Source organism: Mollisia scopiformis (genome assembly GCF_001500285.1).
Source record: "Mollisia scopiformis unplaced genomic scaffold LY89scaffold_42, whole genome shotgun sequence".
Lineage (NCBI taxonomy): Eukaryota > Fungi > Ascomycota > Leotiomycetes > Helotiales > Mollisiaceae > Mollisia > Mollisia scopiformis.
In genome coordinates, this window is record NW_017263622.1 from 61,981 (window position 1) to 81,562 (window position 19,582).

The window sequence follows — 19,582 nt, forward strand, 5'->3', positions numbered from 1 at the left end:
TACTGCTCACGTGTAGCACAATGACGTAAAATTCCCTCTCGCTTAAAAGGGGGGAAGTTGCAACCCCGCCATCTGGACTTGAGATGAACAGAAGTGAGAGAAAGAGTTGGGACATTGAAAACTTAGCATCTCACAATTGCGCTAGCACAAGCGATCGTCCTGATTCTTGAGAGACCTGAAGCTAAACACAAGGAAGGAGAAGTGGCGCAGCACTCACACTATCTGCTCTGAAAGCTATGCCTCATATCGTTCTAATTGGTACTCTTGATACCAAGCTCCAAGAATTTCTGTACCTACACCAACAACTGAACGACCTCTCCACATCCACCTCGTCACCTCTCAAGGTCACTCTCATAGATTGTGGTCGCACAAACATTCAACATGAAGCCATCTCCATTTCGCAACAAGCCCTAATCGCCGAGTATGGAGGATCAGAACTCAAAGATACCATGAAATTACCGCGTGGGGAAGTCATCCAGTACATGACTCAGTGCTGTACCGCCTGCTTGAAAACACTTCTCAAAGATGATCAAATCCACGGAATCCTAGGCGCAGGAGGTTCTGGTGGCACGAGTTTAGTGTCAGCAGTGATGAGGGATGCTGCACCTTTTGGGCTACCGAAACTCATTGTTAGCACTGTTGCATCGGGCGATACCAGTCTATTCGTGGGCGAAACAGACATCACGATGATGAACTCTGTCGTTGATATTGCTGGGACAAACGAGCTACTTCTTAACGTCCTGAGCAATGCTGCTGGGGCAATGGTTGGAATGAGCGCTGCATACGAGCGAACCCTCGAACGAAGGAGCAAGGAAACTGCTCAGCAGGTGGAGCGTGTTACACGCATCGGGATCACGATGTTTGGTGTGACCACTCCGTGCGTCAATTACATCACACAGTATCTCACCAAGAATTATCCAGTCGAGACATACGTTTTCCATGCAACTGGACATGGCGGAAAGGCAATGGAACGGCTCGTCGAAGAGGGACGGCTTGATGCAGTGCTCGATCTTACGACTACTGAGATCTGCGATCACTTATTTGGTGGAAATATGAGCGCTGGCCCAAATCGACTGGAAGCTGCACTTTCGGCTGGCATTCCGAACATTATCTCACTTGGTGCGACTGATATGGTTAATTTCGGAGCAAGAAAGGCGGTCCCGGCTGAGTACCTGAATCGACTTCTTTTGGAACACAATCCAACTGTGACTTTGATGAGAACAACCAAGGAAGAATGTGACGCAATTGGGAAATTCATGGTAGAGAAGATCAAGGGGTTTGCGAAGGATCAAGACATGATAGAAGTTTGGATTCCGAAAGGAGCCAGTGTTGTCTCAACACCAGGAGAGATATTCGCCGATGAAGAAGCAGACGCTGCTCTTGCTGAAGCAATCAAAAAGGGGTTGGAAGGTACCAAGATCAAAATTGTGCAGGATACCAGGCATATCAATGAGGAAAGCTTTGCGAGTGATATTGCAGAGAGCTTGATGAAAATTGTTTCGAGAAAGAAGGATGGAGTTTAGCTTGTAGTAATCATTGAACTCAACGACGATTTTCCAGCAGTAAATACAAATCAATGCGTTTATCGTTCCTTTCCAGTGGAATTTTGAAATGTAATAAAGCAACTCCATTTTCTGAACTATGAAGTGTTCATCGCAATGTTCTTGAATTCCATCGCATTCCGCTTGATCGCCTCCCCCACAGGCAATCTCTCCATCGAACTCGCACCAAAGAAACCATGCAGTCCCTTCACCCGGTTCAACATGAACTCCGCATCTTTGGGAGACGCGATCGGGCCTCCATGACACAAGACAATGGCATCCGGCTTCACAGAAACCACCGCATCTCGAATAGCTTGAACACTACCAACACATTCTTCCAAAGTCTTTCCAGTCTTGGCACCAATAGTCCCCGAAGTCGTCAGTCCCATGTGAGCCACGAAAATATCAGCGCCTGCTTTCGCCATGGCAACACCTTGCTCAGGATCAAAAACATAGGGCGTGGTAATCAAACCCATCTTGCTCGCCACTTGGATCATCTTCACCTCTTTCTGATAGCTCATACCCGTCTCCTCAAGATTCGCTCTAAACTGCCCATCAATAAGACCCACAGTAGGAAAGTTCTGCACTCCAGCAAACCCCAAATCTCTCAGCTGGGCCAAGAACCGTGGGATATCCTTGAATGGATCTGTCGCACACACACCTGCGATCACAGGAGTTTTTGAAACCGCGCTGAGGATTTCGGGGGCCATGTCTACGACGACATCGTTTGCGTTGCTGAATGGCATGAGGCCTGCCAAGCTGCCCTGACCCGCCATGCGAAAACGGCCGCTGTTGTAGATAATGATGAGGTCGATGCCTCCGGCTTCTGCACCTTTTGCAGAGAGCCCGATACCTGTGTTCAGATGTGAGAAGATTCAAGCTATAGAAGAACTTTCGAGCATACCTGCGCCGGCACCCATGATGGGAACATGCTTCTCGATATTGGCTCGAAACCGAGCAAGGATCTCTGTTCGATCTGTCGGCGGTGACATGATTTTTGCATCCAAGTGCGCATGTAATTACCTCATCAACAAGATAGAGAGCTAAGCTTCTTGAGAGGAATGCTCGTGCCGGAGAAGATGTGAGGTTGAAGTCGGACAAAAGCGGAGAGTTTACATAATCTCGCATGACGTAGCGCTTCATCCTCAACCACCTCACAGTTCAAACCTTGTAGCAGACATCAATTCAAAGATGCAGCAATGGGCTCTCCATATGATGGTTTCAAGGCTTCTTTATTTGTTAGAGGCAGAAATTTTGATATACAGCTTCGCCTCTATGAGGAAGAGCTCCAGCAATTACTCTGGCGGCAACGTAAGCGAGAGCCAGCAAGAAAGGGGGAACATGATCTTCGAAGGTTTGACGCTGTGAAGCTTTATTTTAATTTGCTTATAAAATGAAATAGTCTGCATTTTCGAGATACACAAGACATCTCAACGGCCATGGCTTTAACTGTCTTCTCTTTGCAATTTTGAAGGGAAAAAGATCTTCCATTACCTGCCCTCAATATTCAGAGCGGTAGTTCCGCTACAGTGTCATAATATCATTTATAATCCTGGCTTGTGCGCCGCTAATCCCTCTTCATTAATCTTTCTTCCTCCAGCCCTCCAGAGCCTCATTAATTGTCAACGATCTCCACCCATGCTCCGAGATCCGGCTCTCATTAGTTTCTCTAAGCTCCAAACATTGAAACCCATGATTCGAAGGCACTGCACATTTTCCACAGGATATTGGGTGGTCCCAATCCGGAGATATCTACTCCAGAGATTTCTCCGAGCCAATTTGTTGAGTCTCGATGGAATCGACATCTTGCGAAGCTAGAATGGACCTCAAGCCGCAAGACTCAAAATTAAGCCGACACAATCTCTCAACCGACTGCATATTCAGTTCAAGAATCATCGATGTATCCATCTGCTGCTTCTTAGGAACAAACAACGGATATCTCCTCGCCGCTTTGCCGACAATCTCCAGATTCGTGTCACGGCCACGGAGGACTAGGAACTCGTTGTCATTGACCTTGCGAATAGAACCTCCAACCTGAAATCCGGGAGAGCGTGCAACGTAGAAACATCCACTAGAAGAGAAAGTTCCCTCCTGTTTTCCGCCCGTAAAATCATACAGCAGTATTTCAAAATCATCTGCGGATCGTTTGAGGTGGAACCTGTTGATTTGATCGTCGAATTTGAACGAGTATTGGTCGAGCCCTAAAGCGAGGCCAGCAACCATCTCTTTGTTATCCTTGGCGGGTTTGAAGTCCTCTTGCTGGCCCTTTCCCACCCGCTTTGTCTTCGCGTCGTTGAAAAAATCAGAAAATTCTTCTAATTCATGCCAAGCCGCGAAATCCAACACCATTTCACTACCGCCATCCATCACGAAGAACAAATCTCGCGCCATCTTATAGAATGCAGCTTGATACGAGGTTCCTTTCGAGATCAATATTTCCTGATGAGAGACAAGATAATGCTTCACCACCGACCTCCACACTTTCGCGGGAGACTGCGAGTAATCGACTCTCAGACTAGCTTGACAACAATCCCGACTCAAGCTGCGAAGACCAAAGACTTTGTCCCGCACATCAGTACACGAAGCTCTTCTATACGTATGGAACAGTTCAAATAAGGTAGCGACCTCCGTCGGTTGGGTAGCTTGATGAGCTTTTACTCTCTGTTGCAAGATCTTGGCTGGGACGGTATCTAATAAGTCGTACATTTCCACTCGGGCAGTTTGCCGATTGGATCGTAGGGGGTCGATGGAGGCGCCGAGTCCTCTTAGCTCTTCGCCGATGGGAGGTCGAGCGAAGAATTTCTCGAGGCTGTCCCATGGAATTCTCATATCTCCGCAGACGAGCACGATTCGTTGGGCGAGGACGAGTTCTTGGATTATCCATAGCCGGCTCCAGTCTATAAACGTGGATCAGCACGTATCTATATGTATTGGAAAAAGAAGAAGAAGAAGAGCGAATATCCAGAGCGCACACAAAAATGTTGCAGAACACCAGATTCTTGAATCAGAAGCATAGAAACAAGTATAAAGTAAGCACTTACAAGTCCTCCGGCACAGATAGAGCACACTTCGACACGCCTCATTCGATGTATCCCGCGGGAAGACATTTTGTCGCTGGTAGAGTGCCAGCAGCCCAGCCGCCTTGGAGACATCCGAACCGGCTAGGATTCGACGGCGGATGCGAGGCTGATCTGAAGGCCCAAGCCAGGCCAAGACACTCTCTGCACGGCTGTAAATAGCGCCCATGTAGTTGACCTGTTATAGTGTTCTGTTCAGAATGACTCTCTAAAGCAACTCTGAAGTGCTCATTGAGAAAATGAGCAATAGCCCATAATCTTTCTTGGAAAAAAAATAAAAAAATATAAAGGATTGTCACCTGATGATTCCTCTCCTTCTCATTATCCTGATCAATACACAAAGCATCGACCCAGAGCTTGATTATTTCAGTCTCAGAACGTATATGCCACAAAGCTCGATATAGATTTTCTCGGATCGGTACTTGGTCCCCATTGAGCGTCATGCAGTATTTGCTAACAGCAGAGAACTCGAAGAATGACCCCTCAGGTTTCCATTCGTATGACAGTGCTTGGTACCGAGTCGTCTCATCTTCAAGATTGGCTAGATGGAGCGTGCAAACGATGTCCGTTTCGCTGAGGCTTGGCAGGCAAGGCTGTAGATGGATGAGCCGGATTTGGGCTCTTGATTTGTCGACTGGACAGGAAGAGTAGAGTTGAGATGGTGCCATGGCGCATCTTGAAATCTTTTCGATTCCTGAGTTAGTACATTTTATATATCGTGAGAAATGAGATGGTTGTCGATATTGAGGGTTGCTGATCGAGGCTGAGAACATTAGGCAGCTAAAGTGAGATGCATGATGTAGCGCTACAAGCGAGATCCTTGGCTTCACCCAATTAATTAAGCACATACCCATCTAAGTCGACAACACTCAATCTTGCCATAACAATAATATTACTACACCAAATTCTATTTACAGCCCTCTTCCTCTATCTTTCCTTTTCCTGTCCCTCTCATCTCTCTGTCCCCTCTCATCACACATCTAAGCAATACCCTCCCAATCAACCCCCCAAACCTCCCCACCCATCGTGAACCCGTCCCGATTCCACTGCGGCCAATCCCCACTAACCCCCGAGTCCAACACATTCGTAATGTCCATATGATGATTACTCTCCTGCAGCGGCAGCGCCAGCGGAACACCCTCAAAAGAATTCGGATACGGCGTCCAGAAGAAATTATGTTGGTAGTGTAGCGGGGGTTTCAAGCTGTCTGTTGTGGTGGGGAAGATTTCGGGTGCGGAGTCCTTGCGGGATAGAAGTGTGAGGTCGATGTGGTCGTGTTTTGGGTCGTGGTTGTTGATTGTTGAGCCGTTGGTGGTCGTGGGGTCAGGGGTGCCAAGGTTCGGGATGGATACTTCGTCCATTGCTTCTTGGACTCGAGGGGGGATCACCTTACACCATTTGTGGATCAGCTCCATTATGATTGGTGTGTAGCGTCCGGCCATGGTGATCTTTTGTGTCATTTCGTGCATTGCACGAATAGACTCCGCGAGATGGTTTTCGGTTTCCGGGAGGCTCGTGCCTGGGTGTGAGCAGATGTTTACAAGGTGAATGATTGCGGCTGACATGACGCAATGAGTGTTGACGAAGACGCTCATGCGATGGCCATATGTCTTTTTGTACAGGTCCAGCAGTTGGGATATCGTATTCGCCGATGCGGTGCATATTTGCCGTGGTGTTTCCGATCCTTGAACAAAGGAAACCTTCAGGAAAGGACGGAATGTTTGTATAATGCAGTTGTTGTAAAATATACTACCATCCATCAGCGACTATCCATTGGCACGAGGAAAACACTTACTGTAAAGTAATAACTTGTGGTAAAGTAGGCCCCTCCTTCCGAATAGCAAGCCCCGGCGGAAGTTTACGATACCAATCCTGCAGCTGCTCATGAAACATCTGCAACTTCCGACTCGTGATTCGATCTCTCGGGGCATAAAACGAACGTAAAATATCATCGACAATCTCCACCAGGACGCTGCACTGTAATAAAATGGAATATTTCAAGCTTGGCTGAGTAAGTCTCGCCACATCCTGCTCGGGGAACCCATGTGGTCTCCATAACGTATTCTCCAGGCTGGCAGTTAATGTCGGTTTCTCTAACCGGACTGCTGTCCGTGGTAAAGTCGGTATTCGTCCTACACAGACTGACCAAATCTGCTCGAGGACAAAACAACCCCAGAAGGTCACTTTCCGGGCTTCAATCTCGGACAGAGTGAGCTTGCTGCCAGATTGAGCAGTATGAGAGATGTGCAGTCCCAACTCAACCGCCATGCTCATCATTTGAGCGGCATATCTTCGACCACTACTGTCATGACTGCTGATAGCCTCGCGCAGAGACATTAGACCCAGAGCCTGAACAATCGTCAGGGCCGGTGTATTGTCATCCTCTGCCAAAAGTCGTTTTGCCTCAGTAAAGAAACGTTCTCCAATAGGCGGAGATGCTCGTGTTTCTGGCCTGTCCGAGTAATGGCATCCGAGAGCGAGAATAGCATTGACAAGCAGCGGCGTGCAGTATTTAGGCTTCCTGTCCCGCATTCCGTGGTGGAAGATCTCCTCCGAGAATATAAGGTATATTGGATGTATCCATGCGAAATAGGATTCCATGATATCGTTGATTAGATTGGTGTCAGACGTAACAGTTGTCCAAGTCTCAACCTGTTCCGCAGTCATAGCCCGATTTTGGACCTGATCCTGCAATGAAAAATTGGACGTATGCCCATAATGACTGCTAACGCCCGACTTATCCGTCGAAGCCTTTCCATGGAAATCCATAAGAAGCTGTCCTTCAAGACTAGATGGAGGTTCAACAGGAGGCGGATCCGAATGCTTATTCAACGCCATGGCCCTGATCATCTCGGCCATATTCTCATGACTCTGATCCGGATTAGAACGAATGAGTTGCACAATATCATCAACATCAGCTTCAGAGCCGGCTCTAACTATTGGCAAATTAGCAGTTTCTTTTGACAGAGCTCCAGAAGCCCATTTTCTTCGATGAATTGCTCACAAAAACAATCCCAAAGAGCTCAGCTCCTATATTAATCCAATCCAGAAAAAGGGAAGTAGAAATCAACCTACTAGCATCAAGCACCGCCCCAATCCCCTCAACCCTCTCCGTCAACTCCGAAATATCCCTCTTCAACGCCCCCTTCCTCCTATGATCCGCATCAATATCAAACCGGCACTCCACCCGATAAACATCCCTACAAGCCCCACACCTAGGTTTCTCGCCATCACACTTCACATACCACACCCGTTAGCCTCGTCCCCTCACTCCCCTTACTCAAATAACGGGAAACATACCTTCGATTTCCGCTTCCGACAAGGCATACAAGCACTCGAGATACACCTCCTCTTCGCCGCCGCTGCCGCCGACGACGACGACGCCGCCTTCTCGCCGCCCGATCCCGACGACGCTGGGTCTAGCACCGGCGACGCGGATGAGGACGGCGGGTCGTATTTCGGGAGGAGGGGGCGTTGCTGCATGGTGCCGTACCGTTCCAAAATTCCAGTTCCTAGGAGATGATGATGGGTTTCAGCCTCATGGCGCGAGGCGCGATGTATATGCGGGGATGCTGCGTGCGGGCGCGCGAATTGTCTGGTGGAGATGAAGAGGGCGATGTGCAGCTGCTCAATTCCCCGACGACGTCAGCCTCGTAGATAAGTATAAGTATACCTCAGGCATTTAATCTCTCCAGGGATGCGATCGGACTCGAGAGAGGGATGGACGACGTCTCTCTTACTGTAAGAGAACGAAATAGAAGCACCGGGCAGGGACGACGGGGCGAGGCAAGGAACTTTAGTTCAGGTAGGTAGTTTATCGCCGACGGGGCGCTCCTTCTCGGCAATTGCAGCGCGTCACGTGGTCGAGAGCTGAAATTGGGAGTGAGCGGTATTTATTTTGACGGGTTATGGAGGAGTAGAAGAGGAGGTGATGGTGACACAGAGTGAAGAGAAAGAAAGGGAGGGAGGGAGCTTGTCGTGTCAGCGTTGGAGATTCGCAGGATGCTGAACCCCTGAGTGGGGAACCGGCAGCTAACCCCCATATCGCCGATCATTGCCTGCTGAGTTTTTTTCCTTGGCTTGGCTGGGGAGCTCGGGGAGTTGATAACGGAGCATGGATACTACTTTGGATCTTTTCGTATTAACGCACCCTGTTCATGTAAGGCCGAGAACCTCACGTCTTCAGCTCTCTGAATCACGGTTCATATTTCACATCACTCAAATCCAGGAAAGAATCAAGATAGTAAATGCACAAGGCATCATCCATTATATTGTATTTAGCTCCAGCTTCCCCTACACACCACAAACTCTACATTCAACAAGACAAGCCGTTGCGTCGCCGCAAACCTCCCTCTTCTCTTCTTTCTTTTCCCAATCCCACCCATCTGATATAACTCACTTTTACAAGTTCCATTTTCGTTTCGCTTTTCGCTTTGTGATACACCAGACAAGAGACCATGAAAAGAAGAGAGCAAGAAAGAGAAAGGGCAAAAGAGTACGAGTATCAGCGGCGTGAGCCTGAAAGTGTTTTGACTTTTTCTTGCCATGCCCGCCAGATCCGCTTTTGTCCTTCGAAGCCAGCGCAGAGAAGAAACACACATACACCAAGTATACAATTATCAATATCCCAATGCATCTTCCGAAGGCCGTGTATGCGCAGCCAATCCCATTTCGCAGATGCCAAACTTATTCAACCCGCAACAGCCCATTCACTGCTGTAAAAACTAGAAAAAGGAAAAGGATGAAGATCAGTAATGATTCAATTAATCATAAACGCCCTTCATCCGTCGTAAAACGCCGTTGTTCGCCTGTGACCCAGAAACCATGTAAAGATCATTCGCTAAAACGCTATTCAAGTGGGTATCAAATCAATCGATCGATCATCATGCAGTAGTAGTGTGAAAAAAGTGTAGGCGAAAGAGGATGAAAAGGGTATCGTGAAGGGTTGTCGGCCGTAAGGAGGAGTTTCTAAATAGGTGTAGCAGGGACATTGTTGCCCCTGTCTCGAGAATGTGTCCAAGCAAAGATATCGAACTTGTCCTTTTGTGTGGACGAGAATCCAGTTGGGTCGTTGATAGGGCTAGGTCTTGGGTGCATGTTTTCGCGAGGTTCGAGGAGTAAACTCTTGCGGTAGTATTGTTGTACGTTCTCGTTCTCCGAAGAAGACTTGACGCGTACAATCTGTGCTTGAAGCCACTCTTGCATCTCGGCAATCTCGGCGAGTCTGTACGGAATCTGGAATCGCTGAAGTTCACCAATGATCTTCGCAGTTCGGGTATGCTTGTCAAAGTTGATCACTGACATTCCATCGCTGTCACCGAGGCCTGGGAGTTGGCGAGTGGCAGCATTGCCGGCATCAACAAAGGTCAAGTCGGTCAGGTACATGCCGACGAATGGAAGGCAAGGAGGAACGTGATCGTGGAGTCTTCTTCGCAGGACAGCGTAATTCTTGTCGGGCTCGACAATGGCTTGCAGACCCTTGAGCATGTCCTTTCGCTTCTGTGAGACCATATCCCATGTTCTCTTCAGACGAATGATGGTTGAAGAGTTCAATGAACAGATGATGGCCATCAACGAGTCGTAGTTGTTGAGCTCCAAGCACTTATGTGCGATCTTGATCCAGTGCTTGATGATGACTGCTCGCTTCTTCGCGTCATCATACTGAAGGATAGTATCTGCAACCAAGTTTGAAAGGTCTGTGGAAAGCGTCGACATCGCTCTGACGTTGACCGCGTTGGATCCGGATCGCTTCGTCCATTCCGAGCCAAGGAGCTCCTCAGGCATAATCGAGCAGAAGATAGTCATCTCCTTGATCGTTAATTGACGGGCCAATTCGAGGGGATCGAACTCGAGTATGGTAGGATTGCTTCCGCCCATCTTCCAGTTCTTCAAAGCTCCCATCTGACTCTTGCTCAAGCCCGTTGGTGGTAAAGGCGTATCTGCTGGAATGTATTGTGCGATGGAGGTGGATGTCTTGCCCATGGAGGATACTAGACGAGGAACAAGGGGACCGTCAGTAGACGAGACCTTCTGAGACAACTCCAACAATCTCTTTCCAGCTCCAGGAAGTACTCGTCCAAGCTTCTCGGTGGCAAAGGGCTGAATGATTGACAAGGCATCATGATCGGAAAGATCTCTCCAGTGTGACTCAAGCCAACCCTTGAAGACATTGTAAACTCGCAGTCTTACGGGACCAGCGATGTGAGGGCTTTCGCCAACGTAGTCAAATCGATCAACCAAGGCTTTGGCAAGCTCGGTTGGAGTAACGAACAACCTGAAAGTGAGGTAGAAAGTCGAGACGAAGATCGAATCTGGGGTCGAGTCATGCGTGGTAAGTCTCTCGACCAGTGCTGGAAGAGTACCTCCAGTGATTTGACCTTCCTTATTGTGCATAAGCTCGTGCGCATATGTCTTCTCCAGCATCTTCGATTCACCATCATCTGCATCATCAGCAAGAGTCGACTGGGAGCCTGTCATGCTCAATTCTGAAATTGACGGTTGGGTTCTGGGTACATATACGGAGATATCGGGAGTTGTGGCTCGAGTTGATGTTTGAGAAAGCATGCTTTGTTCAGAGTCGCGCATGCCGCTCAAGTAGGTGCTGCTGGTTCCAGAATTTGATATCGCGATGCTGCCAGAACGGAAAGAGGCTTGGAACTCGCTATCATGAGCCGATGAATGTTCTGAAGGGCTGTAGTCCTCTTGAGTCATCAACGGGCTGGTCATCTTTGGGAGAGGCGGTAGGAGGGATTTGCGAGCTTCTTGCTTGGAGTCCATCATTTGTTGCTCAGCCGTAGCATTCTCTGCCACGGGTTCCAGCGCGGTTGGTGATAATCGTGCGAAGTTGTCCTCGGGAGTAGGAGATGCCAAAGGAACCTGTGGAAGGGGTTTCTCGTAGCTTGGAATGATTAGAGGAGGTGGAGGTGGTCGACTTGCAGGTTCTGGAGGTGAGTCCTCAATTATGTCTGCTGATGGTTTGGATTCTTCCTCCGTGACAGCGCCAATTGACGCTATATCAATACCGAGACCTTCGTTTTGCGGCTCGAATTCAAAGTCTCCGATTCGTTCTATCACGAATTTGGTTTTGGCGACGCACTCTCCTGCAGCCTTCACACAACTTGTTGCAGCCATGAGTAGGCGACCATTTTGTTGGGGCATGACCACATCTTCATCTTCAATCCCCGACAAAGTGATGATCTCCCGTGCAGCAATCACCAACTGATTAATTCGGTCGTACATGGCGTTTCGTGCAGCATCGAGGACCTCAGCGCTTTGATTATCGTGGGCACAAATCACCTCAACAACCTTAAGCAAATCTTGACCTGCTGTAACAGATTGTCGTACTGTCGAAATGAGATCTGCAGAAGACTGTGATTGGAGATGCAATCGGCCAATGAATGAGCCCAGGTGCGACAAGAAGGTATCATGACTGGAGTTGAGTCGTTCTGAAACCAAGTTCTGTCGTTGTGCTGCCGGTATGGTCGCCGATAAACGATGGGAGATTGACTGCCGCTTGATGTGGACCGAAGACGGCCGTGAGGATAGAGGCCGGGATGAAGAGGCGGAGGGATGTTTGGTCTCCATCCGTTTGTAAGACTGTCGTTTTGTTTGCTCGTCTAGCCGTTGTGATCCTGACAAGCCGCTTCCCGAGCTGCGACTCGAGCTCCTGCGAGATGCCGCATCATATGCAGGGTCTCCATGCTGTGCTCCATCAAACGACGTCGAGTCCGCAGGAGGTGTTGGAGGATTGTACGCTTCTTCGGCCACGGTTGCCATTAATCGGTGAATCGGCTGCTGTTGTCGTGTTCTGAGATCATCGTCCAGGACATCGAGAAACCGTACTCCCCTCGTGACTATCTTGAACGCCTTCAGAATCATCTCGTCAATAGTGTTGTTAATTTCATCCGAATCAGCGTGTGATGGCGGTACACTAGATGTGTACTCTTGCAATCTCTTCGCAGTTTTCACCAAAGCAGACAGATCAGACAAAAGTGCTTTCCTGTTCCTCCGTAGTCCTTCATTGCTCTGTATGAGATGAGACTCTCGGGTCAGGCAGTTCGATTTTTCCTATGATCGTCAGCTTGCATGAAATGTTCTACGGCTTACGTTACTGACAAGTAGATATCGCACTCCTGCTATGATTCCTCGCATGAACTCCTGGTTACCAAAGACTTCGCTGTCGCTTATGACTCCACTCCTCAAGAGGTCCCAGAAGTTCAATAGAGCTTTTAGTAAATTTCGCATAGACTCTGGGTCGTATGCTTCACAGTAATTCGTTGGCAGCCAGCCTCTTGCTCCAGAGATGAGAAGTGTGCCATCGGCCCAGCCATTTGTGTGGACCGAGTGTACCAATACCACGTCGCCTTCGTTCAACGGTAGGGTCACTGTCGTATCGGAAACTGCGTAGGTAGGATGAAAGGGATAGAATGCTCGGAGGAAGTTGTGGAAGACGGGTTGGGCCAGTTCAATCTGTTGGCTGAGGTCCTCCTGCGAGCCATTTGGTGTCGCTGGTGGCGTCATTTGCGATTGACCACTGGTCGATTCTGTTCCAGTCTGGCTGCTGCTTCTAGAGGATGTATTCCTCCTGTGTCTTGACGCGCTGCTTGCTCCACGAGACCTGTCCTTGTTGATGGACAATGGGGCTACGTGAATACTTGAACGCAACGAATGTTCTTTCTCCGTCACCATGATGGGCAATCCTGGAAGGCTACCATGGGACAGTGATGTTCATAGGTATTGTTGTTTCCCGCGTAGTCTGAATATATGTGTGTCGTTTGTTGTCGACTATGGATCGTACCAACGTATCGTCCGCTATGCCGAATGTTTGTATTATGATCGGTGAACTGATCCAGCGGTAGGGTGATCACGGAGGGGAGAAGGTATGTTGTATGCGGATCTGGCCGTTAATCAATGCGTATCGAGTCCTGCTTTCGGATCCAGCCTGACGTCCCTTCCAAAGATGCAATTGATTGCAATCAACGCAGTGAAGATCTACACGAGACGGGCAATCAGTAAAAGAGGCTCGAAAGTTTTGTCTGTTGTTGTTGTGAAGGGTAGGGAGATAGGAATGCAGTGAGGGGCCTAGGAATGCCACGATGCTCTGAGAGCGTGGGCGGAAGGCTGCATACCAATTCGGGAAGCGTTCAGGGTTTCGGGAGGATGCTCCAGTCAACGTCCTCGTCATGCGCAGGCTGAACAGTAATGCCGGACGACGTTTTTGCTTATGCCGATCTCCCTCGAGGTGACCTTGCTGTCTGTATGTGTGTGTTTTCTTCCAATATTCGTTGCGATAAGTGGGCAGGGAGTCAGGATGTAAAGGAGGAAGGCGAAAGGTGCTCGAGCTCGGAGCAGGGCTGGCGTCCTAGACCCTAACCCTGGGTTCTCTATGCTTTGCACTCGAGTCAGAGAAGGTGACAGACTATCGAGCCAATGGATGGCGGAGCAAACTAACTAATGTGTCAGGCCGTGAGGTTGGAGCTCGAAAATACCAATGCGTTCGGTCTCGGATGTGTTGTGAGTGAAAGTGCTTTTCGTGATGCACCGCACCGGGAATCCGAGCAATGCCAATGCGTGAAACTGTGAGGGTCGAACGATGCTCGCACGGCGCGCGGGAGGTACTGCTGGTCCCGTTGCTATTGCTCCCTCTCCTCCTTCTCCGTGGACGATCGTCTGTCTTCTCGCGCCGAGTGCTCTCGTGCGTGGGATATGCAACGCGGTACTTGCTTGGTACGTAGGAAGATGGGGTGCAGTCGACAGACACAATTGCACAAGAAAGGTCTTGCAGCAGGTTGTTGGTGGATACCCAGGCCCAGATATCCGTAAGTAGGGCAGCAATATAAGATTGCTTTGACCTCTGCGATCTGGGGTTATTGTGACGAGGGTGGTGGTGCTGGTGGTGGGAGGTAAATGGATGTGGGTGTTGGTGGTTCTCTGGTTTTGGTTTGGTCGAGTCGAGTCGAGTCGAGAAATAATGCAAGGGCAGGATGAACGGCGCGACAGGGCAGACCAGGGCAGGCCAGGCATGTGCCGAAGGAACGAAGAGGAAGAAGGTGAACAAGGGGAAGGAAGGGGAAGGGGAAGCAGCGACGAAACAGATGAAGCTGCGACTCGACTGTACAGTACTGCACTGCACTGCACCGCAAAGCTGCACACCTCCACACTTCCCAAAAGTATTTATTCGATGACCCAAGAATTCAATGCACCAGATGCGGAGAGAGAATGAATGTCGGTAGGCACGCATAAGAGATGGAGAGAGCGTTGAGGGTGTGCAGAGGGAGAGGGAGAGGGAGAGGGAGAAAAGAAGATAACAGTCACTGGGGGAACTACTGTACTTGGAGTTCCCACGGTCAGTCAGTCAATTAATTAATTAGTTTTCGCACGCAGGAAGAGTTGGGTTCTAATTTGATCTGGGCTTTTGCCTTTTGGCTTTGGGCTTTGGGGCTTTGTCTTTGTTTTCCCACGAGGGCGAACGAGACGAGGGTCAATTCGGAGACTTTTCACGGGCCACCAGAAAACAAAATACAACGGGCGTACCCTGGTGTCGTGTGTGGTGTGGTGTGCCACGTTGGCGTCGACAATAGCGGAGTTGGGCGAGGTGATGAAGAAAAGGGTCAATTGAGAACGCTCGCCAGAGATCTTTTCCTTTCTTTCTATTGGCGGTGTGCAGGATGGATTCTGGTGCTGAAGCTGCGTAATGACCAAATGGGGACAAGCCGACAGCCAATCCTCCATTTCCACTGCATCGGTCAGGGGAGCGTGTTTTGCTGGAGACTACTATAGCCCCTGGACCGCGTCGCAAGTACCCTCGACACGAAAATGGTATGCAGATATCGACGCCGGTGGGAATAGCTTCATCTTGTACCTCCGCGAGCCGTCATGCTCAGTAGTCCGAGCTAGAGACTGAAGGGCTCTGCTAGCTGCATGATGGCACTTGTTAGATGTTGAGACCACTCAGGATAGCTTCTGAAGGGAGCAAGATTGAGGAAACTCTCCGTGGGATGGGTCGACGATCCCCAAAGACGTGGGAAACATCTGCCGTGAGTGCTATTCAGAAATCATTCCACGAGGGTCTAAAACAAGTATGACACTCGCGGTGTCCAGAGATAGACATATCTGATCACGCATCCAGTTGTTACGATACGCCGACGTCCAGTGTGATGTTGTCTGTACTGGATGTCGAAATCGATGTTCAGTAATTCATTCGTCTTGCTGCTCAGTGAGCTGTCAATTCGCGCACTGTTACTGGCTCAGCTCAACGTCCTCATTTCTCTTGACGGGGTTTCTCCATCCAAACGCTGTAGAACCAGAATTGTATATGATTCGGAACCTCCCTCGGTTTCCTAGATCTGTCTCTGCCACTCCCCGACATCCTTCAGATCATCGAAACGCAATCTCATTTCATCTGTCGCCATGGTCATCTAGGAAGAATCGAGTATCGCCTTGTTGTTGACAGCGTCTCCTCGGCCAAACAGAAGGAGGATCGATCTGCTTTGGGAGATTACGTCGAGCGCGATACTACGTGCCACCGGCCCTTTAACGGCTCTGTCATTCTTAGACCAGGTCGATTCTGGTAAGTACTGTAGCATCGTATTGCAGTTTACCTTTCAATTCTTTGTTTATTCCCTTTTTTTTTTTCCGGAATGAGGTCGCGAACATATCATGGCTCTCCTCCTTTTGGTTGGAGGCTGGCAGGGCGTCAAGATAGATAATTTTATTTCGCTGCATCGTCCAGAGTCGATATCACGATGTCACTCAGATACACCACAAGGCATTCCAGGCGCCGAAGGGTACAGTAGTGCTTGTGTCCTCCGTTCTGTTCGACTCCCCTCAATCGCCATGGGGGGCCTGGCCATGCTCGTCGACGTGGGGTTGTGTGTCTTCGGGGCCCTCATCTGAGACCGACCTGGGATGTTGGTTGGATTCACAGTCTCTCCTTGCACGTGCGAAGAAGAGTCCCTGTAATTGTGGCCGTCACCCCCATGCTCTTCAGTGGACGCCATGTTCAGCATCCCTCCAGCATCCTCAAGCCTGGTCTTATGCGCACGTTCCACGGAATATTCGAAGGCCGAAATACCCTGCTGTGGCGTGCGCTGCTGCTGAGCTTTCTTCGCTGCTGAAAAATTGGTGGTGATGTTTTGTATCTCGTTTCGTACTCCTGAAATTCGTACCAACTGTGCCTCACTTTGCCACTCGCACGCCGCTTCGGCTGCCTCAATCCACCTCTCACAGGCTCAGATTCCCGCAATTTCAACGCCTCCCCGCCTATCTGACCACGAGGGTTCCAACGGTACGGGACGGAGGGCCAACAGCGATGGCACAGAGCCCTTCGTTACTCTGGGGAGATTCCCGAACGGGCTCTCCAGTGGCATTGAGAGTACGTACCTGAGCAAATCAGAGAGCAATGCTTCGCCCTAGAATCGATACACTTCTCGTCCGACGACGGCGACGAGCAAAGGAGAGAGCGGGAGACTCTCTGATGTGGTGATGTGATGGCTGCTGACCCGGGTGATAATGCAGCCTCGTGCACGCAAAGCACAATATCGAGTCTCTTAATGGATTCCCTTTCCAGTCGGGGACACGTGCAGGAGCATCTGCATCGGGCTCAAACAGAAGCTGCATTATTCTGCTGCGGTGATGCAGCCATTGCCAAGTTGACAGCGGGTGAGCACAGATGCAAAATGACCAAAAGCGTACATTTTCCTCCCCTAGCCATTCGTCTGATTACTTGCTCGCTTCTGCTTCGAGACAAAAGAGAATGCGAGACGCACACCCGCCGCAGACTCGACTTTTTGCTTCTATTCAATGGAGAGACACACGACCACTGATCAGCAAATATATTGTCTGTTCAACCTGATACAGGCTCACATTGAGCATTGTCTCTTGGCACCGGCAGTGGGTTTGAGTATTAAGAGGGGTTGAAAGAGGCCGGTCTTAGAAAATACCACCGCAGCGTCGTCGATCATTTCATCTAGAATTTGGATGTAGATGATCTTTTTTTTTTGCTTTTTACACTTAACCTCAAACGATCGTGCTTCTTCAATGGCCTTTCCTACACATTCAAGAAAGACTGGAACTCGACTCCTCTTCTTCACTGCCCCAAGTCACGAGCCGGGGAACCTTATTTGGGGAGATGCTTTGAGAAAGTCGTCTCATCGCTGCTTCCTATTTAAACATCTAGCATAACTTTCACTCCACACTGAATCCTTCCCCAACCAGTGGGAAATCGGTTCAACTCCACTCTCTGCATTCATGACGCATGCAATGCAGGCCTCATCGTCTTATCCTTCTGCAGCTATCAAACTCTTCCCAAGACTCCAAACACATCCTTACACTGATCGGACCATTTCATCTCCACTCTATCCATCACACATCCTCTCCCTCGGGACCTCTCAATTGCCTTCAGATTCTCGGACATTAGCATACAGATTCGACCAGTTCTACAGCATCCAACGCAGGAGATGGAAACCAACATACATATGTGACCGATCAAGCAATCATGACGATATGAAGCACACGTCCAGACTGCTGAAGACAACCACCTCGACTCAGCCTTCGGCATCTTACCGTCAACCGGGAGGAGTATCAGATGAACCCGGCGCACCAGTGTCAAACCGAATTCAATTTTCACAGCATCTAGGCTGGCCGTGATCTCGTACTCGTACTGAGAAAGATTTAGGTACTAGTACCAGGTCCCAGTTATTCTTCACTAAAAATGTCCTCCGTCTTAGCTCTTGTTGGCTTCAATCAGCAAATTTTCCTCTCGCGCGGAAATGACTAAGTTTCCCAACGGACAGCGACGGCCCCCTCTTAATCTCTTGACCAACGGCGGAACCCCACCACGCGGACCACGATTGGTGATCTTGATAGCAAGGTTTCCCGCCGGGAGCTATCCTTCTATCCGCCCGCCAGATTGCTGACGCCTCAGGGTCTGTGAGCACTTTAAGTTCGTCAACCGGGTCAACAACGAAGCCATGTTGTTTGCTGAACGATATCGGCAAGCCAAAGAAATGAACAGACGTGTGAAATGCTGGTTCTACCATCGATGAACTCTTTCGTTCTATTATCAATTTCTTGATAAAGGTGCCAAGACAATAGCACACGGGAAGCACTGACCGGGGCATTTCGTCCCAAACTTCGGAAACGAGCTGCATGAGAAGCTTCGAAGCTTGCATTAGTTTTCTAGCATGCAGGTGAGTGCAGATGAGAATGCATCCAAGGGCCAATTGCAGTCACCGCGGAAGTGGCCACACGGGCCAGGAACTCGACCTGCATAACTCCTGCATAACCTTGCCTCGGTTGGCCCTAGCCATCTGCAATGCACCCGACCACAATTTCGACATCTCACACGCCCCCAAAACATCTGGAATGCCCCAGACAAGCGACGAGCTGCGGATATGCGGCCGACTGACTGATCGCTTCCTCTACCAACGTGCCCAAGCAGACCACGTGAGCTCACTCATTTATTATACCTTCTATCGCTCCAATGCTGCTTCTCTTGGGTCTCTGTCATGTTGGTGACGTACGCTGACATTCAGGAGAAGCAGTCTAGATCTTCTCAACATCTCTTGACACTTCTGCCAAACGAAAAAGGTTCAGATCTAAGATGCCATCGGCGACCAGAAAAAGCGACGGGGCTGTTCTAGTGCACGTCTCGCCTGACTGGACGTGCACGAAAACTGACGGCTTCTTCACTCGTCCATTCAACTATTCTTCATTCGATCAGCCTCTTTCCCAACCCGCAAACTATTACGAAGCCACCACAACAAAAGGCGGGATCATCATCGGCATTTGATTCTATCCACTGTCCACATGTGCTACATCCAGAATAGCTTCAAGAGAAGCATATTTTCAGCGGGAGCCAACAGGCGAGAGGTCTTTCTGCGTGGAGAATCCAAGAAAAACGAAACACAAGTGTATCAAGCCTTCAAGCCTCAAACTCCATCCACTCGGTAACATGAGGGCCCG

General features: G+C 49.5%; 5 protein-coding genes across 5 annotated transcripts; 1 reads left to right on the top strand and 4 right to left on the bottom strand.

Annotated features, from left to right (window-relative positions):
• The first annotated feature begins 96 nt into the window (after positions 1–96).
• Positions 97–1,581, top strand: LY89DRAFT_405434 (UPF0261 domain-containing protein). Its single transcript, XM_018207291.1, has one exon. The coding sequence runs from the start codon at positions 237–239 to the stop codon at positions 1,521–1,523; it is 1,287 nt and encodes a 428-aa protein (XP_018060899.1). The 5' UTR covers positions 97–236; the 3' UTR covers positions 1,524–1,581.
• LY89DRAFT_661853 (uncharacterized protein) lies at positions 1,522–2,609 on the bottom strand. Its single transcript, XM_018212626.1, has 2 exons — positions 2,446–2,609; positions 1,522–2,394 (listed from the first exon to the last, which is right to left on the bottom strand). The coding sequence occupies exons 1-2, from the start codon at positions 2,531–2,533 to the stop codon at positions 1,640–1,642; spliced, it is 843 nt and encodes a 280-aa protein (XP_018060900.1). The 5' UTR covers positions 2,534–2,609; the 3' UTR covers positions 1,522–1,639.
• Positions 2,610–2,994: 385 nt separating this feature from the next.
• Positions 2,995–5,358, bottom strand: LY89DRAFT_632674 (HET-domain-containing protein). Its single transcript, XM_018211313.1, has 3 exons — positions 4,918–5,358; positions 4,583–4,796; positions 2,995–4,438 (listed from the first exon to the last, which is right to left on the bottom strand). Exons 1-3 carry the CDS (start codon positions 5,284–5,286, stop codon positions 3,294–3,296), a joined length of 1,728 nt encoding a protein of 575 aa, XP_018060901.1. The 5' UTR covers positions 5,287–5,358; the 3' UTR covers positions 2,995–3,293.
• Positions 5,359–5,497: 139 nt separating this feature from the next.
• LY89DRAFT_726432 (uncharacterized protein) lies at positions 5,498–8,578 on the bottom strand. The gene is made up of 4 exons (XM_018219054.1): positions 7,919–8,578; positions 7,694–7,853; positions 6,414–7,554; positions 5,498–6,367 (listed from the first exon to the last, which is right to left on the bottom strand). Exons 1-4 carry the CDS (start codon positions 8,099–8,101, stop codon positions 5,599–5,601), a joined length of 2,253 nt encoding a protein of 750 aa, XP_018060902.1. The 5' UTR covers positions 8,102–8,578; the 3' UTR covers positions 5,498–5,598.
• Positions 8,579–9,402: 824 nt separating this feature from the next.
• Positions 9,403–13,524, bottom strand: LY89DRAFT_405493 (ras guanine-nucleotide exchange protein-like protein). Its single transcript, XM_018207292.1, has 2 exons — positions 12,734–13,524; positions 9,403–12,685 (listed from the first exon to the last, which is right to left on the bottom strand). Exons 1-2 carry the CDS (start codon positions 13,304–13,306, stop codon positions 9,587–9,589), a joined length of 3,672 nt encoding a protein of 1,223 aa, XP_018060903.1. The 5' UTR covers positions 13,307–13,524; the 3' UTR covers positions 9,403–9,586.
• Positions 13,525–19,582: the final 6,058 nt, after the last annotated feature.